Source organism: Thamnophis sirtalis, unplaced genomic scaffold (assembly GCF_051295495.1).
Source record: "Thamnophis sirtalis isolate CommonGarterSnake01/CBP01778 unplaced genomic scaffold, rThaSir2_p1.2 scaffold_4, whole genome shotgun sequence".
Taxonomy (NCBI): domain Eukaryota; kingdom Metazoa; phylum Chordata; class Lepidosauria; order Squamata; family Natricidae; genus Thamnophis; species Thamnophis sirtalis.
In genome coordinates, this window is record NW_028261384.1 from 58,868,935 (window position 1) to 58,896,353 (window position 27,419).

The following is a 27,419-nucleotide window of genomic DNA, read 5'->3' on the forward strand; positions in this document are numbered from 1 at the left end:
GAAGTTTAATGGGTTAGGCAAGTGGAGGAGACTTAACTGAGTATCTTGGAATCTTCTGTACTGGTTTTCCCATTGTTGACCCTCCTTACCAGCTTCCCACAATGAAGTACTTTTAAAAAAAATTATAGGTTATTGATCGTGAGTTTTGGCAATCACAATCAAGTTTAGATTTGCTATCAGCTTCCCTATTGATTTGTAGGAAATTAGTGGGGAGCATTATAAATGAAGATCATGGAAGCATTACAGCCTTGAAGCAGCAACAGTGATGCTGAAATGGCCACAACTTTCCAAAATTTCAATCCCAGTGGAGTAATGGGTTCCATATTTTGGACACACTCTGTTATCCTATAATGTACTGTTTCACCCAATTGAAATTACAAACAAGCAGACGCGATAGTTTTAGTAGTATATAGGCAGAAGGAAAACCTGTATCGAATTAGTTTGAATTACAGGTAGTCCTCAATTTACAACCACAATTGAAATTAAAATTTTGTTTTCTAAGTGATGCAGCTATTAAGTAAATTATCATTTGACCAGATCTGATTTTATAATATTTTTTATCATGTTTACTAACTGAATCACATGGTCATTAAGCAACTGCAGCTTCCCCCATCAACTTTGCTCATTGAAAGCCAGCTGGAAAGATTGCAAATGTGATCACATAACCTTAAGATGCTGCAGCCATCATAAATAAGCAAGTCAGCTGCCCAGAATCTGAATTTTGATTATGTAACCATTGTAAGTCACTTTTTCCAAGGTGGTTGTAACTTTGGGTTGTCCTTAAACAAATAATTGTAAATTGAGGACTACCTGTACCTTCAGCAGAATTTTTAATTATTAATTAACAAAGCCAATGAGTAAAATACCCCACCACCCCTCTGGCTTGGCACATCACAGTTATGATAAAACCTTTCCTTTTTGAGGTATATCTGAGTCACATGATGGTAAGGTTACTAATGACAAACAGCATTGCTTTGTCATAAAGGATGAAACTGACACTGCCTAACATACTTAGGATAGTGTTGATAAGAGCCATGAATTGGGATAAAGAGGTAATTAAGCCTCAAAAGGTAAGAATCTTCTTGGGGCATTTTACATTAAAGGTTGATTTATTCAACCCAAAATAGGACAATATTTATGTTTTTATACTATGAGTGAAATAGAATGCAAACATGTAAGGACAAAATTTTAATCTCAGCATAATTGGAAAGCTGTGGTGATGCAATGGTTAGAATGCAGTACTGTAGGCTACTTCTGATGACTGCTGGTTGGCAGCAGTTTGGCAGTTCAAGTCCCACTGGCTCAAGGTTGATTCAGTCTTCCATCCTTCTGAGGTCAGTAAAATGAGGACCCAGATAGTTGGGGGCAATATGCTGACTCTGTAAACCACTTAGAGAGGGCTGTAAAAGCACTTTGAAGCAGTATACAAGTCTAAGTGCTATTGCTAAAGCACAATGTAATAAGAAAAAAATGTACATAAAAATTATACTACAATATGTAAAAAAATCAAGTTATGGATTATAATCACCAGCCATCATAGCCAGTGGTTGGTTTAATTGGAGTTATAACCCAGCACACTTGGAAGGCAGCATGTCCATTCTCATAACTTTTGTGATGCATTTTATCTTATATATGCTTTCATATCTCTGTGGCCAAGAACATTTTGGAGCTTCCCAATATCTTTCTATGATTCAAAGGATGTCTATTCTGGATGTCTTGGTTGATGTATTTTCAACCCTAATTTTCAGAAATGATTATGCTTGCAGCTTCTAGTTTTTAGATATTCATTCTGGGCAGGCTGGAAATATAATTATGATTTTCAGATCAATAATACTTGGCTTTGATGACCAGGTGTGGTTAATTGTTGTTGTTCTTTCAGCCAAAAAAGATTTGACATTTAGTACTGTAAAAACAAACTATTTGATACAAATTTTTAGTATGTTTACATTTTAAACAAGTGTTTCATATTTATTGCTAAGTGGATAGAAAAGTTTAAAAAATAGCAATTACCGTATTTTTCAGAGTATAAGATGCACCTTTTTCCCTCAAAAAAGAGGCTGAAAATCTGGGTGTGTCTTATATACTGAATACAGCATTTTTTGCCTCTCGAAACTATGCCTCTTTCACCAAAATGGCCATGCATAGCTTTTAGAAGGCTTTCAGAAAGCTCCTGGGGGCTGGGGAGGGTAGAAATGAGTGGAAAACGGTCCATTTTTGCTCCCCCCCCCCAGACCTCAGCAACACTCTATAAGCTTCCTAAAGACTATCCATGCCCTTTTTTTGACAAAAAAACGGGCCGGTTTTGGGAGGTTTGCAGAGTGCAAAAACTTTTTAAAAAATTTTTCCTCTTCAAAACCTTGCTGTGTCTTATACTCCAGTGAATCTTATAGTTCGAAAAATACAGTATTTCACTTTTTAGTTTTACTACATTGTTTATCCTAAAAACAAAGCAGGAAGATTTGTGACCATTAAGAATTAATATAAGATATACATATACATATACATATACATATACATATACATATACATATACATATACATATACATGCATATACATATATGTTGTGGCCCAGCAGGAGCCGTTGGAGCTGCCACCAGACTCTGACAGCAAGGGCCTCTATGAATTGGCTCTGGAGGATGTGGAGGACCCTGGACAGGGTTCCGACTCCGAGCAGGGCACAGAGAGGCTGGTTGGTCACCTGGAGGCATCTGAGCCTTGGACCAGTGAGGAGGAGACAAGGGAGAGTGAGCCAGACGCCAGCAGTGAGTTGTTCCTGGATGCCTGGCACCGAAGAGCTAATAGGCGTCAGGAACAGTTGCGCAGTTACAGGAGGTAATTGCACTCAGCTTGTGGTCATTAGGCTCCTCTCCAGACTATAAAGGACTGCTTGTGCACACGCCCCTCTTGCAGAAGTCAACACAGGAACAAATGTTGGAGAATATGTTTGTGAGCTTGGCAGGCTGGATTGCTGCCAGGGCTTATTTGTGCTGGATTGCTGCACAGCTTGTCTGTGCCGGTTTGCTGCCAAGGACCTGTCTGTCTGTTAATAAATTGCATAAAGTACCTTGGGCTCAGAGTGTGCTTTCGTCACATATACATATACATATACATATACATATACATATACATATCCATCCATCCATCCATCCATCCATCCATCCATCCATCCATCCATCCATCCATCCATCCATCCATCTATATCAGGATGGATTTGATTTAAATCAAGTCGATTTAAATCATGATTTAAATCACTAGTAAAAAGGCTTGATTTAAATCAACTCGATTTAAATCATAATTTTTAAAGAGCAACCGTCATGTCTGTCCTGCAGCAGTTCCTCCACTGATCTGCTGTTGACTCACCGGCAGTCCAATATTGCAGAATATACAGCCTCATGCTACATGACTAAGGTCCATTTCATGCTGAATAAACTAAATTATTAATGTATCTTAAATAGAAAACTATCTTTAGATAGATTTTTACTCCAAAAGCATTTTATTAAAATAAATTTGATAAAAAATAAACAAATCCAATTTAAATAAAAAAAGTCTGATTTTTTAATTTGTTTTTTAAAAAATCAATTTTTATCCACCCTGATATATATTATTGGAATTCTAACAATTTGAGTTCACAAAAATAAATTTCTGTGGGAGTAAGTACATTGCAAGCATGTTTTCATAAAATGTATTACTTTCTGTTTTTTCTAAAGATACTAGAATTTATTGAACCATTGCTTAGTTGGGTTATACTAAATTACAAATGCACTTTTAAAAATATATCACAATTGGCATTTTCCTTTTTTGCCATCCTCTTAGATGTGTGCAATAGTACTGATCTTCCTGAAGTTGAAATCATCAGTCTGCTGGAAGAGCAGCTCCCCCATTACAAGCTAAGAGCCGATACAATATATGGTTATGACCACGACGATTGGCTTCATACTCCTCTTATTTCTCCTGATGCGAACATTGACTTAACAACTGAGCAGATAGAAGAGACATTGAAATACTTCCGTAAGTCCAGATATGTACATTAGGATTCAAATAATGAAATTATCTTTGAATTATCTTTTTTTCCAGATTCTGTTCAAGAATTGCATTATAAGTAGAACCATTTAAAATGTGCCATTTTAACATCATTTTGTTGTAAGTGGTATAATTTCCATCTAATTAGAATAATTTGAATGTAGCTTGTGTATTTCAATTTTTAATTAAGTTTTCAGTTTTTTAAAGTCAAATTTTATTATAAATACTATTGTTGTCCTATATGACAAGGTCTGAAATCAAATAATTTCTTCCTTGTCTTTATCTTCCTTGTTTTTATACTTAAAATGTATAAGGCTGTGAAAACATTTGAAAGAAATACTTTCCTGAGTATTTCTTAGGATGAACAAAACCCAGCTCTATGACATACTCAGACATATTCTTTGTAAGCTTTGCATAGCTGTCTCAGTGGGTATTCTTGCTTATCTGTGTATATATGGCTCAAACACTACTGTTAAGATGGAGGGAAACAAGTTGTGCATGGTACAGTTGCAGGCACTTGGTTACAGTTTCTGAAAAATCTGGGCAAATTTTCCAAAGGTTGTAGTTATGTTAAAATTAAAAGTTTTTTACATGAGCTAACACACCTTACTCCTATTCAGAATACTTATGAAAGATATTTTGTTTTCTATTAACACAGTTGAATATTGTTTTGGATTTTTGCTGGTCTGTGACAATAATAAAAGATTGGGAATTCTCATACAGAGTGTATTAAAATAAACTATTAACAAGGAAATGATGGTAATCTTGCAGACAGGGGCACAATTAATAAATCATTCATAGCTAGAAGTAAATGTTTCTCATCACTTTGCTGATGTGGAAAGTTATCACCCAGCCCTCTCCCAGAGAAATGAAATATCCTAGGAAATGTTGAAAAGGCAGAATGTTATATTTCCCTGGATGTGAAAGGGAGAAACATTTTAAAGGGAAACTTCCTGCCTCCCCCCCTTTTTTGTTAATGGGCCATTAAGAAGGCCCTTTACATAATAAAGAGTTATCCACTTCAACTCCAGGGGGATGGGATTAAGGCATGATAATATTGGCACTTTACCCAACTCGCCACATGGCATCTGAGAGCTCAACCAAACCTGGATTCAAAACGCAGCCTAGATAGAGAGTTGTCCCTGCATGGCCCCATGGGAATCTACAGCCAATCAGAATACAAGATCAAGATCAAAGGCCAGAGAGGGCATAAAACCAGGGACTCGGCATCTCAGTCCTTCCTTCTCTTTTCTCCACCAACATTGAAGCATGTGATCACCTTTTCTGCTCAGGACTCAAGCCATGTGGTCCTGTACACCAATAAACCATCTTTCCAAGCAGCTTCCATGTCTCCAGTGTCTTTTTCCCCACTTGGAGCTGAACCCAGAAGGACATTTCTTTCAACACTGATCTAAAGCCTAAGAAATAGGAAGAAATCTGTGCCTGACCACACTTGTAAATGGATCATAAGCTTTCTAACAAACAGGAAGCAGCAGGTGAAGCTAGACAGAATTACATCAGATACCTTTACAATTGCATCTCAAAGGATCCCTCTGTTAAAGTACTGAAGTTTGCAGATGATATAAGTATGATTGGCCTCATTCGAGATGATGAATTTGCATACAGATGGGAGGTTGAACAACTATCCTTGTAGTGTGGCTGGAATAGGCTTGCAGTATTAGACAACACCATTTATAGTACTAGACAAAACAATAGCAACAATAAAGATCTTCAAATTTCTAAGTTCTATAATATCTCAAGACTTAAAATGGACACCTAACATCAAATACATCATCAAAAAAGCACAAGAAAGAATGTTCTTCCTGCGGCAACTCAGGAAGGTCAGGCTGCCCTAGGAGCTGCTGATACAGTTCTACAGAGGAATTACTGAGTGTCATCTGCACGTCTATAACTGTCTGATTTGGCATTGCAACAGGGGTGGGTTTCTCGCCCCGTTCCAACCGATTCGGTTGGAACGGGGCCGGCGGCTTCCTCATGCACACGCGCAGTGCACGCATGCGTACTAGCGCCTGTGCGATGCTCCAGCTCCTCCTGGAGGATCGCGCAGGCGCTGTATGCGTTCTGCGCATGCGTGGAAGCGCAGAACTCATCAAAAACTGGGTAAGAAACGCGGGCGGGCGGGTGGATCCTTCGGCGTTCCCGGAAGTTACTTACTTCCAGGTTCACCGACCAACCGGTTCGCAGGGACCGCCGCGAACCGCCTGAAACCCACCCCTGCATTGCAACCAATCAAGACAAACACCGATAATTAGAACTACAGAAAAAACAATTGCTACCGTCTGCCTTCCATTGAAGACCTATATACTGCATGAGCCAGAAAGAGGGCTGTGAAAATATCTATAGAGCCTTGCATCCTGGACATTTCAACTTCTCCCCTCAAAATGATGCTATAGAGCAGTGGTCCCCAACCTTTTTATCGCTGCGGACCGGTCAACGTTTGATAATTTTACCACGACACGCTGAGGGGGGGGGTGTTGATTGTTTATATTTTAGATTGTTTTGATTTAATAATATTAATTTAATTGTATTTAAGCATGTCTTCAAAATAAAATACAGTTACACCAAAAAATGAATATAAAGTACTAGCCGACAAAGGCACATGTGCTAACTTTTCCACAGCAGCCTGTCCTAGAAGTTCATGGCAAATGTCTTTAGTGGAGGGCAAGATCAATTCTTCACCGATAGGGAATGACTTTTTAGCTTTAGCAATACGGTTAGCCACCAAATATGATGCTCTCAGTGCATTCTCCTTTATTGATGTGGTGGCCCTCATAAATTTTTTCTGCCCTTCGTGTTCCCGTTTTTTTCTTTCAAAATACTCCAGGGGCTTGTCTTTTAATCCAGGGTGCTTAGCGTTCAAGTGGTGGAGCAGTTTTGAAGGTTTCATTGCCTCATTAAAGAGCTGGTCGCCGCAAACTATGCAGAGCGGTGTTGGTATGTGGGAATCACCTGTCCCGATAAATCCATATTTCAAGTAGGACTCATGCAGGGACGTGCAGTCACTAGAGGCAAGGGAGGCGGAGCCTCCCCAGTCTCCTGAGAGAAAGGAAAGAGTTTTTTAATGAATTAAAGCCAGGATAGTTGCTACCAGATTTCAAGTCACAATGGCTTGGTGTCTGCTCTCAGTGTTAACTAGGAGGAGGCCAGAGAACTCGGGGCCTCTTTTGCTTAAGGAATTTTTCGCCTTTTAAAAGTTAAGGCGGAGTTAAAAAGCAAAAGATTTAATATGCAAAAGAGGCACTGATTCTCCCGCCTCCTGATCTGGGAGCAGCGAATCATGTCTTGCACTTGAGCGACTGCGCAAGTGCAAGGGTGATTCTGGAGAGGTTTTTCTTTCACCAGCCGCCATTCTGCAGCCAGCCCAGCACCGAGCGGGGAGGAGGAGGAGAAGAGCGGTGAGTCCTTGTGGCTGGCTGGGGAGGGACTCACCGCTCTTCTCCCAGCCAGCCAGCCACTCACCCCCACCCGACCTGCTCCCTGCTTGGCCGGCCGGCCGGCTGGCACAAAGACTCACCACTCTTCTCCTCCCAGCCAGCCAGCCACCCACCCCCACCTGACCTGCTCCCTTGCCTGGCCGGCCAGCCGGCACAAAGACTCACCGCTCTTCTCCTCCCAGCCAGCCAGCCACCCGACCTGCTCCCAAGAATGTCAGCGGGGACAGAGGAGGCGGGGGGCGAGGCGGCAGAGCGCGGCAGCAACACCCCCGCCGCTGTGTCCGACAGGCATCTTGCGTTTATGTCCATCATAAACGAGAGACGCCTGTCGGACACAGCGGTGGGGACGTTGCTTCTCGCCGCTGCCGCGCTCTTGCCTCACCAACGGTATCCCTCACCGCACGTCACTGGACTCATGGTATTGTCTGTTAAAAGTTTTATGTTTCTTTGATGTTGAAGACTCTTCTTCTGTCGCTTCACTGGGCCTTTTCTTTTTCCCAAGGAAACTTTCTAACAACGTCTGTTTCGTACTCATTTTTGCTAATTTGTGAGTTAAATTTGAGCAAACACAATATACACGTACACAAGCACTGTTAAACACGAGAAAGTACCGGTGAACAGAGAGAAGAGTGCCTGGATATCACGATATTTTGCGCATGCACAGTATTGGTGCAGCTTTAGGTGATGTCTCTCAACTCCCGGTTAACCTCTAACCAAGGAAAGTCGAACAAACCCAAGAGAAATACACCACAGTAAATAAAATGGGGTTGGGGACCACTGCTATAGAGCACTGCACATCAGAACAACTAGACAGTCTCCCCGCTCCCAATGCCATTATTCTGCTAAACAACTAATTCCCACAAAGCTTTCAAACTATTTAGAAAGGCGGTATTACCATAATTATTCTCATCTTCCCTATTATCTATCAACTTATCTTCTTATGATTATAACTCTGTGATGGCGAACCTAGCCATTTCTTAGGGCTTGCGAGGCATTGCCTTGTCAGCTCCAGGGTGCATGTGCGGGCTGGCCAGCTGATTTTAGCCTTCATTTTCAGCTGTTTTTCGCCCTCCAGAGGCTTTCCTGACAACAATCCAATGTGAAAAATGGCCCAATGCGCAAACTGGAAGTTTGGGAATGGACTTCCGGTTTGTGCGTTGGGCCGTTTTCTCCCACAGGAGGCTTCAGGATGCTTCCTTTGAAGCCTCAGGAGGGAAAAAAACACCCCTACGCGCAAACTGTAAGTTGGAAAACAGGCCGTTTCCAGCCTCCTAGTGGCTGCAGGGGACAGGGGAGACTGTTTTCACCTTAACTAGGCTCCTAGAAAGCCGCTGGAGCCTGGGGAGGGCAAAAAATGGGTCCATCACGCACCAAAAGCAGGGAGAGGGGGGTCATGCGTGCATGCGTGGAGAAAGGGCACTTAGAATTATGGGTGTGGGCATGCGTGTGCATGACACACACACACACACCTGCACTCCCCCCGTTTTTGGCACGTGATGGCAAAAAGGTTAGCCATCACTGCTATAACGTGTTGCTTGTTTTAATTAGTATCCTAGTATGATTTATGTTGATTGCTTATTTAGTATCCATTTAGTATCCAAATGTTGTAGCTAATGTTTTATGATGAATGTATTTTTACAATGAGTTTGATAAAATATTATTTTGAGTACCATATATATTATATTAGGCAAACTAAGCAGTGGTGACATTCAAATAATTTAACAACCGGTTCTCTGCCCTAATGACTGGCTGGGTAGGTGTGGCTGAGTGGTCATGTGATTGGGTGGGCGTGGCCAACTCGATATCACTCACATCAAGAGAGCCTCTCCTTGTCCGGCCTCTCCCTACCATGCCACGCCTGCCTTCACCCCTCTCCTCCCCTCCAAGCCATTCCTTGTCATGCCCAGCCTCACTTCATATGGCTTCTTGCCCAAGTGCTCGCCTCATCTCCCGGCCACTTGCTTGCCTGGTTGCCTACCTGGCTGCAAGGCCAATCACCTGTCTGGCTGGGCGGGCATTTTGTTATTAATCAGCTGTACAAAAGGAATAATGGTAAGTCTAACTTTGTGACCCTAGTCAATTGCCTGTTTGCTTTACAAGCATAGATTTAGGTATTAGTTGCCACACATCTTACAAACTCTTGTTTATCACTGACCTACAGTTTTTCAACATATATGCATTTTTGTTTCAATGCAATACCATCTGCTAACCACATCAACTGTACTTACATGTTTGTAGCCAGATAAACTATTCTGTGTCCTATTTATTTCAGCAGTGAAATTTTCTATTCCCCAAATTCTTTCATCTATTGACTTATCTCCCCCTTGAGTCTTTTCTACTTTCTAGTTTTAAAACCGAAGAGAGTTGTACTTGCTTCGGGGTTTTCATATCACAGGTTGCCAAAGCAAAAGTTGACGAATCTCTGGGACAAATCTAAAAACTAGTTTTCATATTTGATGCATTATATTTGTCCTTTAGCATTTTCAAATCAGCTGTATTTTCCAAAGATATAATGCAAATTATAAAGATTCTGTTTCACTAAGTGGCTTCATTTGAAAAATGAATCCATATCACAAATTCACCTCTGTTTTTTGAACCTACAGTTGATCAAGATATAAAGATTATGGCAAATTTTGCATGTTGTGTTTTTGATTTGATAAATTACTACCTAAAATAATGATAAACAACTAATTCAACTAATTGTTGTAAGAAATACATGATAAATGCACTTTTATACCCCTTCATTCTTTTTCTGCTCTTGAAATATTACGTTTAGCAATAATACAAAAGAAAAACTTTTCTTAGTTTTTCTCTTTATTTTCTTATCCCAATTTTCTCTGTATATTTTTACTTCTTTTTTTGTTAAAATAAAATAGTTTTAATTTCTCTTATTGAAAGAGACATCAACTTCCACATAACTAAATGCCCATCAATTATTTATCTGGAAGAAAACTGTACCACCATAAAATATCTTGTCTGAGACAAAAGAAGGAACAGTCTGAGCCTATATACCTTTGGTTCCAAACCAAAAAACCCAATTATCTTTCAACAGGAAATTTAAAACAAGAAATGGGAGGGCAAAGCTAATACATGACCTGTATCTTGCGGGAAAAGACAAAGTGGGGGATGTTTTGAATCCACTTTATGGGGGATCAGATAGCCTTTTTTGTTCTGCTTATTTGTCTGATGGGTGGTTCCAATAAAGAAATATGCATCTCTCTCCTCTCCCCAAAAAATATTTTTCTCCAAAGGACTCTGCAAATACTATGATTGTGTAGGGTTGAAAAGTACAAGGGGAGTTATCAATTTATGTTTGTGTACTGCGATCATCCTATGTGGTTGCATTAAATAGACAATGTAGCATCCTGAGAAATGCCCCTTTAGTATAAAACTATTATTTTTGCATCTTTAAGCCTTTTCATTCTAAAATGGAAATAATATTGGATGAAACTGCAGAAGCCAGGGATAATGGAAGAAATGAACAGCAATTTCAGCTCCTCCAAATTTCCCACCCCCACTTATTTCCTTGTTAATAGAATTTTTTTCTACTAAATAATAAAAGTCTACTTATGTACTTATGCTACAAATATGCAATTTAAACATTTTTAGTTGAGAGAAACATGGGATGTAACGTTTGGATTACTTATGATTCTGGATACTTTTCTGACATTGGCCAGGCCACAGACAAGCAGCCTCCCGGCCAGCGCAGCTATATAGCCTCTTCTCCCGGTCACCATGGACATGCAGCCTCATCTCCTGGCCAGCATGGACAAGCAGCCTCCCAGACAGTGCAGGCAAGTGGCCTCCCGGACAGCATGGGCAAGCAGCCTCCCGGGGAGAGAGGCAAGTAGGAAATGGTTCCCAGTGGCCCAGCCTCATCAGCCGGGGGGCTGAGCCACCCCCATTTCCTCCATTAAACCAGACACTGGCTGTTGGGAACAAAGGGGACCGGGTGTGTGCGACGGAGTGAAGTACCCTGAGGTGTTGTTGCCTGGAGGTGCTTTCTTGGCGGCAGGAGAGGCTCCTGAGGTCATGTGAAACCCTGCTTGAGGAGCTGCTCAGGAGTCCTGAAATTGCTGTAGCCGCCGCTGCTGATTTCTAAGCGAACCCTGCTTTCCACAGCTAATGTGGCACCACCACCTCATCACTCTCAACCAGCACCGGGAACACAGTCAAATCCGTTGTTGGACATATCAGCCTCATCTGAGGCAAGTGGCTGGGAGGGGCAAGGTGTCAAGGTTCCAAATAATACATCTCCTTCAATGAGAACTCAGAGGCAAGCATATTCCTCAAAGAACATTTTATTTGGACATATCAAATTGGCACAGACTTGGTGGGAAACCAGCTGTAGGTTCCTGCTGGTTTTACACCCAATTAAAAGTAAAACGTTATTACTTCTCCCCAGAGTCTGCAGTCATATAGTCCATTCACTACATAGTCCAGTTGCTAGTGATCTCAGTCTCTACCTTTCAAACACCTGCACAAATGTTCTTGATTTTCAGGGGAAAGAATTTTATTTTGGCTACAACACCCCAGCTATCTCTACACACACACACACACACACCCTCCATGGTCCCTTAGCTTCAGGCTGTGTCAGCCCTGAAGCAATGCAAAGAGAAATCTCCTCAGAGGAAAGCTACAAAAAGAAAATGGCCATAGTGAGGCCAGCTTCAGGTTGTGGCTGGGTGTGGTTCAATTCAGCTGGTTCACCAAACTGCTGAAAAAGCTATCAGTTCAGCTGAACTGGTGTGAACCTGCTGAATCTGACCACTGAATCAAAGTGAAGAGATTCCTACTTAGAGGAGGGTTTAGCAAATGTATATTCTTGCCCCATTCCTTTTTTTAAAATTTAAATATTGACCTTGTAATTGAACACTTAATGATTTGGCACACTAATACCAAGATTGATGATAAAAGTCTTATAGTGCAGATTTATCTGGCAAAATAATTATTTTCCAAAGTACTTTTAGGTGAATGTTCTGAAGACATTCAATGTCTGAAGATGAATTTTATGCATGATCCATCAAGTGTCCTCAAATCTTTTCATGGGAGATTGGTTATCTTGACTTATAAAATAACATATGAAGTTCAGCTCCTGTTATAAAACTTTAGAATAGTTGTAGATCATAGTTTTCCAAACTTTTCAGCTTTGCAGACTAGCTGGGCAGGTGGGAGAGAATGGTTCCCTGCACGTGGCGAGCAAGTGCGCATGCACACAACTTCATTTGTGTGATCAATAGGCATATGATTCACCTGTCATTTCAATGGTTTTGTTCCGAAAGGCTCAAGATCCAGCAGTGGGCTGTGCCCCAGGGGTTGGGACCCCTGCTGTAGATAGTTGAGAAAATTATCAATGAATATTCGATAGCCAATGCAGAGAACAACTTTAAACGGCAAATATAATACAATACAGGTAGTCCTAGACCTACAACAGTTTGTTTAGTGATCAAGTTCCAAGTTACAGTGGCACTAAAATAAGTGACTTATGACTGTTTTTCACATTTACAACCATTGCATCATCACATGACCAAAATTCAGACGCTTGGCAACTGGCTCATATTTATTTATGTCCCAAAGTCACGTTATCACATTTTGTGATCTTCCGAGAAGCAAAGTCAATGAAGAAGCCAGATTCATTTAACAACCATGTTACTAACTTAACAACTGTAGTGATTCATTTAACAATTGTGGCAAGAAAGGTAATAAAACAGGGCAAATGTCAACTCACTAAGCATTCTTGACCTGCTCTCGAATTGCCATAGGCAGGGGAATGGGGAATTGAACATCCCTGCTTTTGTGGATCGAAGGAAAGGAAGAGACGAGAGCCAGGACGTCAAAAGAACTCAGGTTTATTGTCTAGCAACTATTCACAGCGATTCGAATGTATTCCCCGCTTGACAGCTATTTAAACAGGCTGTCAGAACGGAGGAACCAATGGGCACTCTCCCTGCATCTGGCAACTGATGATGCTGCGCCCTAGCCAATCCAGCTGGCTCCACCGGCTAGCAACAGGCTATGCTGCACCCCAGTCAATCAGGGCACAGCCTGGTCTGTTGCTGGCCTCCCTGTCGTAACTCGAGGACTTTGTGAGTCCTCAACACCTGCTGCATTGAGGAACTTTCACTTCAGTCAAAACAAAGCACATTCGAGCCGGCCATGTGAAGGTTATATCCACACAGACCCACAGTGACCGGAGAGAGGGTCCTCTATAACCTGCGAAATTGCTTCGTTGGAGAATGTAACTGATGACACACCAAGAGCTGGTTTGCTAGTTCAGTTATGGAAGTAGTCTCAAAACCAGCATTACCAAGCATTTTTCTAACCAACTCTAGATCCTTTGTCCACAAAACTGATGAGCTAGAGCTATGGATAGCAGCAAATAAGCTCATTCATGACTGCTGTTTGATGATCATCACTGCACCACGCACTGCTTTGACAGAAACAGCAACTCTGGTAAAAGCAAAGGTGAAGGGCTTTGTATTTCCACATATAGTGACTGGTGTACTAACAGTAGAGTTACTTATACATACTGTTCTCCAGATGTGGAATTCTTAACTGTCATTTGTCAGCCATTTTCTTTACCTAGAGAGATTTCTGTTATAGTTATCACTGCTGTCTATATTCCACCTGATGCAAATATTAGCACAGTGCTCTCTAAGTTTACATTGAGAGGCAGCAGCAAACTTAACCTGAGGGCGCTTTTGTCAGGCTAGGGATTTTAATCAAGCCTGTCAAAACTCTGTTCTCACTACATTTGTGCAGTATGTGCAGTTTCCCACCAGAGGTAAGAACACTCTAGATCATATGTATTCAAACTTAAGGCAGGCATATAAAGCAATCCCCCTCTCCCTTCTGAGTATGTCTGACCACATCTCTCTGCTACTGTGCTCAAAGTATAACCCCTTAGGAAAAGGATACAGCCAGTCAGGGAAACTGTCAAAATCTAGCTGGAGAGAGCACTCTGCCAGTTGCAGGACTGCTTTGAGACTACTGAGTGGAGTATATTTGAACATTTGGAGCTGCAAGAATTCACTGACATTGAACTCTCCTACATTAAAACATGCACAGACAATGTAACAGTGAATAAGTGCATCAGAGTTTACAGTAATCATAAACCCTGGATGTCAGAAGAAGTACAATCACTTCTGAGAGCCCAAAACTCCACCTTCAAGGCAGGAAATGAAGACAAATACAATGAGGCCAGGACAAACTTGAGAAGAGGCATTGAGACGGCTAAACAGAAATACAAACAAAAGGTAGAGAAGCATCTGGAAGATAATAACTCAAGACAGGTGTGGCAGTGGCTATAACACCTAACCAACTACAAGGGCAATATGAAAAAAATAGCCAATGCTAATGCCTGCTGGTAGAGGAGCTAAATAGCTTCTTTGCCTGCTTTGAGGTCAAAAGACCGGTCTCTGTGGCTCTAGCCCAAAGTTCCTCTAACCTCCAACCACTCACCTTGGATGAATATCAAGTGAGAGCTGTGCTGAAGGCTGTAAATCCAAACAAAGCTGCAGATCCAGACAGGGTGTTGGGGAAAGTCTGCTGACCAATTAACAGGGGTTCTGACAAGGATTTTTAACATCTCCCTGCCACAAGCTAGAGTCCCATCATGCTTGAAAGCAACCACAATTATCCCAGTTCCACAGAAAGCAGCCATAAACAGCTTGAATGACTATAGACCAATTGCACTGACATCTATAGTGATGAAGTGCTTTGAAAGAATGATCCTACAATACCTCAGGTCCTGTCTTCCACCAAATTTTGATCAACACTAGTTTGCTTATAGAAACAACAGTTCGAAAGGGGATGTCATCATCACTGCTCTACATGTTGCACTGAACCACCTTGAGAAATCTGGAAATTATGTCAGAATTCTTTTTATAGACTATAGCTCGGCCTTTAACACCATCTTACTAGGCATTCTTATTGAGAAGCTGACTGACTTGAATTTCCCTTCCCTCACTTGTGAAGGGATCAAAGACTTCCTGATGGATCATCTACAAACAATAAGGGTTGGGTCCTTTATATCTTCCATGCTGAAGCTCAGCACAGGCTCCCTTCAGAGCTGTGTGTTCAGCCCCTATCTGTACTTGCTGTATACACATGACTGCATATCCTCTGATCCATCCAACCTCATAATAAAGTTTGCAGATGACACAACTGTGCTGAGTCTCATAACTGGAGGGGACGAATCAGCATTCATGGAAGAAGTCCAGAAGGTATCTTCATGGTGCTCAAAAAATAACTTACATCTAAAATACTAATAAGACAAAGGGGAGGGTGCTAGATTTCCGGAAGCACAGAGAGGAACCTGCCCCAATGTATATAGAGGGGGGCTGTGTGGAGAGAGTTTCCTCTTTTAAATTCTTGGGAGTGGTTATTAGTCAAGATCTTACCTGGAAAAACAACACGTCCCTGGTGATTGGCAAGGCCCAACAGAGACTTCATTTCCTTAGAGTCCTGCGAAAAAATGAAGTGGAACAATGGCTGATGACTCTTTCTATTGATACACGATAGAAAGTGTCCTCACATATTGCATTACAGTACAGTACGCTGGTTTAACTGCTGTGGGCAGGAAGTAACTACAGAGAGTGATCAATTCGGCACAAGTAACCATTGGTTGCCCTCTAACACCACTGGATGACATCGCCAAGTCTTTAGCAAAGTAAGGAAAATACTCAGAGACGATTCACACCCTGGTCAGTGTCTCTTTGCACTTCTACCATCGGGCAGAAGACATCAAAGCATAGCCAGCTGAACAAATAGGTTTTAAAATAGTTTCTATCCTTGAGCTGTAGACTCTTAAACACAACCACAATCACTCCATGCATATGCGGAAATGTATGACTAGTTTTTCTTTCTTTTTCTTTTTTCTTTTCCCCTAATTACTTGCATTGGGATTATTCTTTATACTATTTATGTTGTTTGTATTTGTTGTCATGGATTGCACCAGTGAGGCTAAAACCAATTTCATTGTATTTATTTTGTACAATGACAATAAAGATACTATGTAAGTTGAGTAAGTAAGTAACTACCTATAGTAAATTTTCAAGAATCTATATATGCTCCTTCATATTTGTTACTTCATATTTTAGCAACGTATAAAACGTATCTACAAAAACAGGTTGTATTATTTATTGAATTTAGTATCCATCTTGTAGCAAATAATTGGATGGTTTTTGATTATTACTTCTATTACAAATTTCTTTGCAGATCTATTCCTATACAAAACACATAATGATTTTCTTAGCAATATTCTTGCTCAAAGATCTTTGCATCATATTCTGGCTTAACATTGAATAAATAAGGATCAGTTGTGAAAAAAACCTTATAATACTATGAAATCATAAGGGTAGAGATGCTATGGAGGGCTGAACAGAACACTATTTAATAAGTTCGAGGCATGAGGTAAAACAAGAACGGTTTATTCAGCAAGTAACTACAACGGTAATTTCAGAACGCGGACAGCGCCAGCCCAACTTACAGCTCTTTATATATCCGAGCTGTCAGTCGGCTGGCCAATGGGTGGTCAGTGATTTTCCTGCCAGCCGGCAGGCACGCCTAAGCCAATCAGGCATCGGCTGCTCCGGCCCCGCCTGTCGGCTGCATCGAGAGGACACAACACCCCTTCCCCCCAGATAGCGCATGAGTAATCTTTTAAGTACTCAGGCTTCCTGCGCACGCACTGAGATCTTCTCAGACTGGGAGTGTCCTTCGAGAGAAGAGGAGGTGTTCTTTCTTCGTGACGTGGCCGATGGGAAGGGCCAGCCCCGGAGTCTAATGAGCGAGGCAAAGGTAGGCCCCCAGTTTTAGCTGGACTGCGTTGTTGGCGGAGGCGCGCTGCGGGGCAGGTGGAGTGAGCAGGAATAACCGCAAGTGGGCACGGCTGGGCAGGAACAGTGGTCGCTGGGCAAGCAAGCCCCGGCTGCATTGTTTGCAGATCTGCGGTCGTGGTTGGAGACGAGTGGCCCCCAGCAGGCAGTGGCTGGTTAGGACGAGCAGCTGCTGGGTAGGCAGACAAGTTGCTCGGGCACGGATAATGGGGGCTGCTGACTCTCTGGTGCCCGGCCCCGTAGTTGGTTCACATGGCACCTCCATATTCTCCCATTTTTTAGTCATTTAGTCATTTATTTGACATTTATAGGCCGCCCTTTTCCCTGAGGGGACTCAGGGCGGCTTACAATTAATGGGAAGGGAGTGTAAGACAAAACAAAGAAAGAAAAAAAATGTGAATAAAAAAATAAACCGATAAAACACAACATTCATTCAGCATTCGGGTGGGGCGAGATTCGGGTCTTATCCCCAGGCCTGACGGGATAGCCAGATCTTGAGGGCTGTGCAGAAGGTCTGGACGGTGGTGAGGGTACGAATCTCCACGGGGAGATCGTTCCAAAGCGTCGGAGCTGCAACTGAGAAGGCTCTCCTCCGCGTAGTCGCCAGTCGGCACTGACTGGCGGATGGAATTCGGAGGAGGCCTACTCTATGCGATCTGATGGGACGAAGGGAGGTAATTGGCAGAAGGCGGTCTCTCAGATAGTCAGATCCACTACCATGGAGGGCTTTATGAATGGTGAGTAGCACCTTGAAGCGCACCCGGAGATCAACAGGTAGCCAGCGCAGCTCACGGAGGATCGGTGTTATGTGGGCGAACCGTGGTGCGCCCACGATCACTCGCGCGGCCTCATTCTGGACTAGCTGAAGTCGCCGGATGCTCTTCAAGGGCAGCCCCATGTAGAGCACATTGCAGTATTCCAGCCTGGAGATCACAAGGGCTCGAGTGACTGTTGTGAGAGCCTCCCGATTCAGGTAGGGCCGCAACTGGCGTACCAGGCGAACCTGGGCAAATGCCCCCCTGGTCACAGCTGACAAATGGTGGTGAAAAGTCAGCTGTGGGTCCAGGAGGACTCCCAAGTTGCGGACCCTGTCTGAGGGGTATAAATTTTGACCCCCCAGCCTGAGTGATGGAACGTTGGCCAAATTCTTGGGAGGGAAGCACAACAGCCACTCGGTCTTGTCCGGGTTGAGTACCAGTTTGTTAGCTCTCATCCAGTCCTTAACGGCCTCAAGACCCCGGTTCATCACGTCCACCGCTTCATTGAGTTGGCACGGGGCAGACAGATACAACTGTGTATCGTCCGCGTATTGATGGTATTTTATCCCGTGCCTCCGAATGATCTCACCCAGCGGTTTCATGTATATGTTGAATAGTAGGGGGGATAAGACCGAGCCCTGCAGCACCCCATAAGTTAGGGGCCTCAGGGACGATCTCTGCCCCCCCACCAACACCGACTGCAACCTGTCCGAGAGGTAGGAGGAGAACCACTGCAAAACAGTGCCTCCCACTCCCACTTCCCGCAGTCGTCGCAGAAGGATACCATGGTCGATGGTATCGAAAGCCGCTGAGAGGTCAAGGAGAACTAGGATGGATGCATGGCCTCCATCTCTGGCTCTCCAGAGATCATCAGTCAATGCTACCAAAGCGGTTTCTGTGCTGTAACCGGGCCTGAAGCCGGACTGGAAGGGGTCAAGATAGCTAGCTTCCTCCAAGGTACGCTGGAGCTGGAAGGCCACCACCTTCTCAACAACCTTCCCAACAAAGGGAAGGTTGGAGACTCCCATCAGCCAGCAGGACCCTATAAGAGCAGGGTCCTGTTAATTCGGTGATCACCCCGGGCAGCCATTTAGGGTCCCCCAAGGTGTAGGAGTAGGCAGATAGGAACTCCTACCAGTGGCCCATATGCGGTGACAGGATGGCAGGAGTGGGACGGTCCCCCACGAGGATGCCCAGTAGGGGTTTGTGATCAGTTACTAACGTAAAGGGACAGCCGTAAAGGTAAGGGTGAAATTGTTTTACTCCCGCAACGGCCGCAAGGGCCTCCTTGTCCAACTGGCTGTAATTTCGCTCAGGCTGCAGGACGGGTGGGTTTCAAAAATTGTTCGAAACCACTCTGTGGGCGTGGCCTCCTTTGTGGGAGTGGCTTGCTGCCCATGTGACCGGATGGGAGTGGCCTGCCACCCATGTGACCTGGTGGGAGTGGCCAAGACAATGTTATTACTAGATATTACTAATTACTAGATATTATTAATATTACTAGATCATTATTAATGCATAGATAACTATGGGAAATTACACACCCACCCACACCCACAAACTATGACAGTGCTAGGAAAACACCAAAAAAATACCCACCCACCCCCAAAAAAAGACTGCCAATGAAACCAGTTTTTTTTTCCTAAGCCTAAGAACAGAAAAGACAAAGTCACTGGAATAAAAACCATCAAGGCAATGTGGAAAATTATAAAGGACAGGCACTAGGAGTGCTGGAGAGGAGCTCTCACAGGGCGAAGAGCTTCCCGCTACAGGCACAATCTATCTGCAGCCGTAAATGACTGCAAGCAGCAGCTTCAGTCACCTGCTCGCAGCTGACAGTTGCGTTTGGGAGCGGAGGTGGTGGCAGCAGAAGTGGGCACAGACGGGATGTCCCCGCTTGCTGAGTAGAACGAGGCGGCGGGGATGCGTTGTTTCAGGGTGCCCCAAGCGCCGGCTCCTCTGAGTGTAGCCCATTCCCCCTCCCAAGAAGACCGTTTTCTTTTTAAAAACATCTCTGCAGACGATCTTGAAAACCTGCGAGGTTGCTTTGGGAGGAGGAAGACAGGCAGCAGTCACCCACCCCATCTCTGGTTGCCTGCAGCCTCGGAAGCTTCCAAAACTTCACAGTAAAAGCAATTAAGAACTTCTCTCGCTCGTGAGATTTTCTTTATTGTGCAAACGCTTGCTTTAAGGCTGCAGGCACCCAGGGAGGGGGGCAGGGGGAAATGCTGCCCATCTGTCCCCTTCCAAAGCAACCTTGCAGATTTTCAAGATCATCTGGAGAGGTGTTTTTTAAAAAGAAAATCCTGAAAAGCCACAAGATTTGGAGAGATGGGAAGCTGGTCTTTTTTTGGGGGGGGGGGAATCCCCAGGACCAGGAGCGCAGCCCATTCCCCCTCCCAAGAAGACCGTTTTCTTTTTAAAAACGCCTCTGCAGACGATCTTGAAAACCTGCGAAGCATTCCCCCACCCCATTCCTGGTTGCCTGTAGCCTTGGAAGCTTCCACAGAGAAGCTTCTGCAGAGGCGTTTTTAAAAAGAAAATGGTCTTCTTGGGAGGGGGAATGGGCTGCGCTCCTGGTTCTGGGGATTCCCCCCCCCCAAAAAAAAAGACCAGCTGCCCATCTCTCCAAATCCTTTTTTCTTTTTAAAAAACGCCTCTCTGCAGAGGCGTTTTTAAAAAGAAAACGGACTTCTTGGGAGCAGGAATGGGCTGCACTCAGAGGAGCCGGCGGGTTGCGCTTCTGGTTCTGGGGATTCCCCCCCCCCATCTCTCTAAATCCTTTTCAGGATTTTCTTTTTAAAAAACGCCTCTCCGGATGATCTTGAAAACCTGCAAGGTTGCTTTGGAAGAGATTGCTTTGGAAGAGGTTGCTTTGGGAGGGGGAAGATAGGCAGCATTCCCCCACCCCATCTCTGGTTGCCTGCAGCCTCGGAAGCTTCTGCAACTTCACAGTAAAAGCAATTAAGAACTTCTCTTGCTCGTGAGATTTTCTTTACTGTGCAAAGGCTTACTTTAAAACTGCAGGCTTCCGGGGAGGGGGGCAGGGGAAAATGCTGCCCATCTGTCCCCTTCCAAAGCAACCTTGCAGGTTTTCAAGATCATCTGGAGAGGCGTTTTTTAAAAGAAAAACCCTGCAGGCACCCAGCGACAGGGGCTAGGAACTGACGAACCAGTTCGCAAGAACCAGTGCGAACCGGGAGGAACCCACCCCTGGTGCAGTTGTAGAACGCAATTGGCGCCTCGGAGCTGTCGGGGTAGGTGTGGCTGAGAACAGCCCCGACCCCGTAGGGGGAGGCGTCACACGCCAGAAGGAGTGGAAGGTGCTCGTCGTACTGGACGAGCACAGGGGCAGAAGTCAGGAGAGTTTTGACAGCTACGAACGCATGCACATCGCGGTCTGTCCAAACCCAGGCGGTGGAGGCATCGAGGAGGTGATGCAGGGGCTCCGCGACGGAGGCTTTGTGCGGAATAAAGGAGGCGTAAAAGTTCAGGAGCTCCAGGAAAGCGTGGAGCTCAGCCTTGGTGGTGGGCGTGGGGGCAGAGGCGATGGCCTCTACTTTGGAGGGGGTGGGATGGATTCCACAGGAATCCACCAGGAACCCTAGGAACTCTACAGATGGCACGCCGAGCTTGCACTTAGAACGCTTTAAGTGCAGGCCGGCGGCCCGGAACCTGGAGAGGACCTCCCTTAACGTTTTGACGAGTCCTGATTGGTCCTTGGCGGCAATCAGGACATCGTCAAAGTAAGGGACGACCCCTGGTATGCCATGGAGCACCCGCTCCATAAGGCCTTGGAAGATCCCTGGGGCCACACTGACCCCGAACTGTAGCCGGCGGCACTTGAAGGCACCGCGGTGCGTTACTATAGTCTGTGCGGTGGCAGAGGCCTCATCTACCAGCAGCTGCAGTATGCTTGGGCCAGGTCCAGCTTAGCAAAGATCTGGCCCTGGCCCAAGGAGTGCAGAACGTGCTGCACAACCGGCACGGGATATGGGTGGGCTGTAAGGCCTTGTTCAGGGTTGCCTTGTAATCGGCACAAACCCTCAGGGAGCCATCTGATTTTAGTGGCAATACTATGGGGGTTTCCCAGGGGGCATAATCGATGGGCTCCAGGACGCCTTGAGCGACAAGCTTGTTGAGCTCTGTGTCCACGCGAGCCCGGAGGGCAAAGGGAACCCATCGGGCCTTCAGGCAGATGGGCGCCACCAAGGGATCCAAATTAAGGGAGATGGGGGTGCCCTTGTAGCACCCCAGGGTGTCGGAGAAAACGTCATCGAACTCCGATAAGAGGGCCTCAAGGGAGGACGTTAAGCGTAGGGAGTTGATTCCAGAGATGCTTAGCCCCAAAGCCCTGAACCAGTCCATCCCAAGGAGGAAAGCAAGGGGGGACTGGACAACGACAAGGGGTAGGAAGCCCCTGAATTTTCAGAAAGAAATAGGGAATTGGCCACAACCCAGAATCGGGATGGCCTTCCCCTGATAGTCCCGGAGAAGGCTGTCAGCTGGGCCCAGCTGGCTAGCCTTGAGGGTAGGAATAAGTGATCTCAGGGTGTCCCATGACATGATGGTGTGGGCGGAGCCCGTGTCCAGCTCCATCTTGCAGGGGCGGCCTGCGAGTAAGATGCGGAGATGCATCTTACCCTGGCTGCCATAGGAGGACGAGGCAGCAGAATCGGCCTGCCAATCGGGCAGTGGCGGCTCTGGAGCGGAGACAGCGTAGCAGCTCATGCGGGCGGAGGAAGAGGACCCTGGAGGCTGGCAGCAGCTGACAGGAGGTTGAGCAGGCGGAGGGGGCCACGGGTTTCACGGTTCCCCTGAAGCAGAGCGGCAGACGTTCGAGATGTGGCCCTTCTTTCCGCAGCGCCGACAGACGGCCATGCGGAAACAGCAGGAAGCCCTGGGATGGCGGCCGCCACAACTGAGGCATACGCCGCCATCTCACGGAGGCTGGATGCGCAGATGGTCAACGGTGGATGCAGTGTCTGTGCAAGGGTCATGGAACAACATCTGGCTGTGGACAGCAGAGTTGGGCAGCGCCGGTAACGCCAATGGCGGGAAACGGCGGACGTCAGGAGTGGATTGCCCGGCCATCTCGTAGGCCCGGGTGTCATCTACAGCAATTTTCATGGAGAGCTCGGTGCGCGCCAGTATCTTTCTGTGGAGGTTTATGTCGAGGAGACCGTAGATGAATTGTTCAAGGAGGGCATCCTCTAAATCTGGAAACTCGCAGTTTATGGCAGCTGCACGGAGTTTGGCAACATACTGGGCGATGGATTGGCCCTGCCTTTAAACACAATGCTGGAAATATTGCCGGCGGGTATACTTTGAGGGCGAAGGCTCATAGTGGATCTGGAGCCGCTCCATCAGAACGTCGAGGGGCATGGAATGTACCAGTGCCGGTGCAGCTAGGGCCCGGGCGGTGGCGAACATCTTGGGCCCGCAATAGTGGAGGAAAGTGCCCCATCGTCTCCCCTCAGGAAGCTCTGAGAGGTTGTGGGCCATGAGGAAAACCTCGAACCTTTCCATGAAGGCGTCCCATGATTCGGCCTCTGGCCTGAATGCAGCAAAAACAGATGAAGGAGCCAGGGCAGGGATGATGACGGGGTCAGAGTCTGACATCCTCGTCGCCAGTAATAAGTTCGAGGCATGAGGTAAGACAAGAACGGTTTATTCAGCAAGTAACTACAACGGTAACTTTAGAACGCGGACAGCGCCAGCCCAACTGACAGCTCTTTATATATCCGAGCTGTCAGTCGGCTGGCCAATGGGCGGTTAGTGATTTTTCCGCCAGCCGGCAGGCGCGTCTGAGCCAATCAGGCATTGGCTGCTCCGGCCCCGCCTGTCGGCTGCGTCAGGAGGACACAACACTATTAATATTAAAGTACTGTAAAAGGCTGAAGATTTATACAATTTAAAAAGAAACCAGAGTATGGTTGCCCCCCATACCTTGCACAGTAAAGAAAAACTTCCCAAGAGTGCGAGAAGTTATTAATTGCCTCATACTCATGAGAAGTTTTTCTTTATTGTGCAAGGTTTTTCTCTGCACACAACAGTTGAGAGACGCTTGGACTTCATTTGGACTTCAGTAAGGCAATTGATAAAGTAGATTACAACCTACTATTAGATAAAGTAGAAAAATGTGGGTTAAACAATACATGAAAATCATGTATTAAAAAAAGTCTAATGTTAGCAAGTGGTCTGGATTAATAAATTACCTATAATAAATAGCAAGGATTTTGTATTTTAAGAATTAATCTGTGTGCATGCTGAGAAATCATGTTATAGTATGTGATAAGAGCCGAGATGGTGCAAACTGCTAACTGCACTTTGGGAGTTCGAATCTCACCAACTCAAGGTTGACTCAGCCTTCCCTCCTTCCGAGGTTGGTAAAATGAGGAGCCAGATTGGTGGGGGCAATATGCTGACTCTATAAACTGCTTAGAGAAGACTGTAAAGGCAGTATGAAGCAATTTATAAATCTAAATGCTATTGCTAAGTGCTATTGCTATTTAGTTAAGAAGATTTTGTTTTAAAAAAGTCATGCCTAAGAATGACTCACAAGTGACATAAGATAAATATGAATACAAATGTATATAAATTTAATATAATACAAATTATAAATTTAATATAATACAAATTATAAATTTAATATAATACAAATTATAAATTTAATATAATACAAATTATAAATTTAATATAATACAAATTATAAATTTATAATGTATACAATTTATAAATAAATATAGATTTAAATATATAAATCCATCTTATGCCAATATAAATTCCTTGTTAATATCATATTATAGTCAAGTTGGCTCAATTGTTTATAGAAATATGAATGTCACTAGTTTATTTTATATTAATTCTTCATGGCATCTATATAGTTTTTAAAAGTCTGTGTTTTTGTAGGAATCTATTCTTTGTTAGTAAATATGAACTACTCTTTAAAATCAACTTTTATGTTAACTGCACTGAAGTTGATTGTGACACAGATTTAAGAATACCTAATACAGATTTTTTTTAAATGATATAAAGATATTGGATACCAAAATAAAGTATGATTTATCATGACTTCCCTAGATGGGGAAGTTTTAGATGTAAAAATCAGAATATACTTCTACAATCAATAAATGCATATATGAAAGTGATTTTTACAAAATTGACTTTCTAGTGTTCCTCAATATAAGCTTCCCTTTATATTTATATATGTAATTTTTCCAGTAGTACTAATCTATTAATACTATAGCTTACATTATCTTTTTTTCCAAAGAATATATAGAAAAGGTAATATTTAACAATGCTCATGTTTTAATATTTTAGTTGTGGAAGATCCTAGTGTAAGATTTGAGATACTTATGATTGGAAAACATACATTCATTGAACTTTAAACTTAGAATTTTGTGAACATATGAAATGAATAAGCATATTTATTCATTTCTGATACCTACAAAATTCAAATGATAATTGCTTGTTAAATTCCTCTCTCTTTTCTATAAAATCAGTACAAGTTTGTGTATTTAACAGGATTTCTGTTTTAGAAAGAATGATGGCAAACAGTATGGAAAGAGATCAATGTGTTGTGTTATACAAAATGGCCGTGGCTTGCTGCAAACATTTCTGTGCTGTCATAGAGGTCAGGTATTTGGAGTGTGGATCATTGATTTGCAAAATAAGCACATAAGAGCGAGTTACATTATTTTTTCTTCATCAAGAATGTAGACATTTAAATGTTATTTATCATAAGGTAATTTTAGGGGCACTTGCAGAGTTCCGTTCACTTAATTAGGGCTGCATTTTAACCATCTTTTAAATAAATTAACCATGTGTATGCTGCTATTTAATGAAAGGCATTTTTCTGGATATTGCTGTCTTTAGTGAGACACCCTTTGCTAGCAATCAGAAGCAGTAGTGTATATTTCTACCCTCTATTTCTGCATCTCATTCAGAATCAGCCAGTCTCCATGGCAACCTATTAGACGGAAAGAGATGTGAGGAGCAGAATGAAAAGAAATGAGTTAGAAACCTCAAGTGGTGGTGTGTGCCTTCAACGTCAGTTTCTAAGCCTTCTGATTGGGTGGGTTTGTTAATTCCCACCCCCACAGCTTCTCTATAGAGCTTCTTTATTAGAATAACCTGGTGCAGCAGCTTCAACAGCCTCTCCCTTTTGAAGTTGCATTTTCTTTTAATTTTTAATCTCTACATTGACTCTCTGGTAGAGGATGTTTATCATATTGTTAATAATCCCAGAGTTCATTTCCCACATAGTGATCGGCAAATGCAGGCATGCATGGCTGTATTTCACTTGACCTCTGTTATATTCTTGTTAAATCTCTTTCAATGGTGCCTAAGGAGAAGGGAATATGCAGAAATTCATTGAAGCAGATTACTACGAGCTGGACTGGTATTATGAAGAATGTACAGATGGTAATTACATGATTTTGTAATAATTCTGTATTATACTGATCTAAGCTTATCTATCAGTGTAGCAAAGAACTGGAAGAAATAGTGAAGTGATATTGCAGTTAAAGTAGACAGATTTTAGCATTTATTGCCATAAATTGAAAAGATGTTACAGGGAATTGTAATTTGAGTTTTTGGCCAATGGGAGTGGCAGCAGAACATGGGTATACAGTCTTTTGGGGAGAATGAAATTGCTTCTGAAATGCTTATTATGTATAGCTGCTGGTAGAGCTTATTATACTTAAATCCATTTCTTTTGCTGAGAAGGGTATATATTTAGAAAATTGGCTAATCATCACAATATTAAGGTAAAATGGAAATGTCTGTGTATGTTTGTGTCTGTGTGTCTGTGTGTCTGTGTTTCTCTGTCTGTGAATATATAGATAAGGGAGTTAATGTCTCAGTTTGTGATTAAAAACTTTTTTGAATAGGGCATTTTAGCTAAATTACCAGAAGATTAAGTTTGAGGACTCTATCATAAAGCATCTCTCAAACTTTCTGTTTCTGCCAGTCTGCTTTCTTGTAAAGCAGGATGTGATCACCAGTCTCATGATAAAATAAAGAGCAAGAAGGAGTTACTGAAACTGTACCACATGTCTTGCGGGAAATTCATATCTTCCAATTTCGCCTCAGAACAGAAACAAAAAATGAAAATGCAGAGCTCAAAAAAATATTTCCTGACATAGATGTATTCAATTTAAATATTCCTCTTTATAAATAGGAAAGATGCATTTATAGGTGAGCAAAAGAGATGTAGCCAATATTAGGAATTTACCGCAAAATATACATTTAATGTCAGGATTTAGAAGGATTAGGATAAAATGGAAAATAAATATAGAAATGATGCACTGTTTGAATACTCTTCTGAATTTGACACAGTGCT

The 27,419-nt window shown here is 43.4% G+C and overlaps 1 protein-coding gene across 4 annotated transcripts in view; it reads left to right on the forward strand.

Annotated features, from left to right (window-relative positions):
• Nucleotides 1-27,419, forward strand: part of TRAK1 (trafficking kinesin protein 1) — a 448,828-nt gene that overhangs the window by 271,730 nt on the left and 149,679 nt on the right. For 3 of the 4 annotated variants that reach the window (XM_087712995.1, XM_087712990.1, XM_087712992.1), the window contains exon 3: nt 3,815-4,009. Coding sequence is in view for 1 of the 4 variants with exons in the window: in XM_087712991.1 (XP_087569117.1) it covers nt 26,437-26,500 (64 nt within the window). In the remaining 3 variants the exon portion in view is untranslated. Of the gene's footprint in view, nt 1-3,814; nt 4,010-26,207; nt 26,501-27,419 lie in introns of those variants that run through there. The other variant, XM_087712991.1, reaches the window with a different exon arrangement.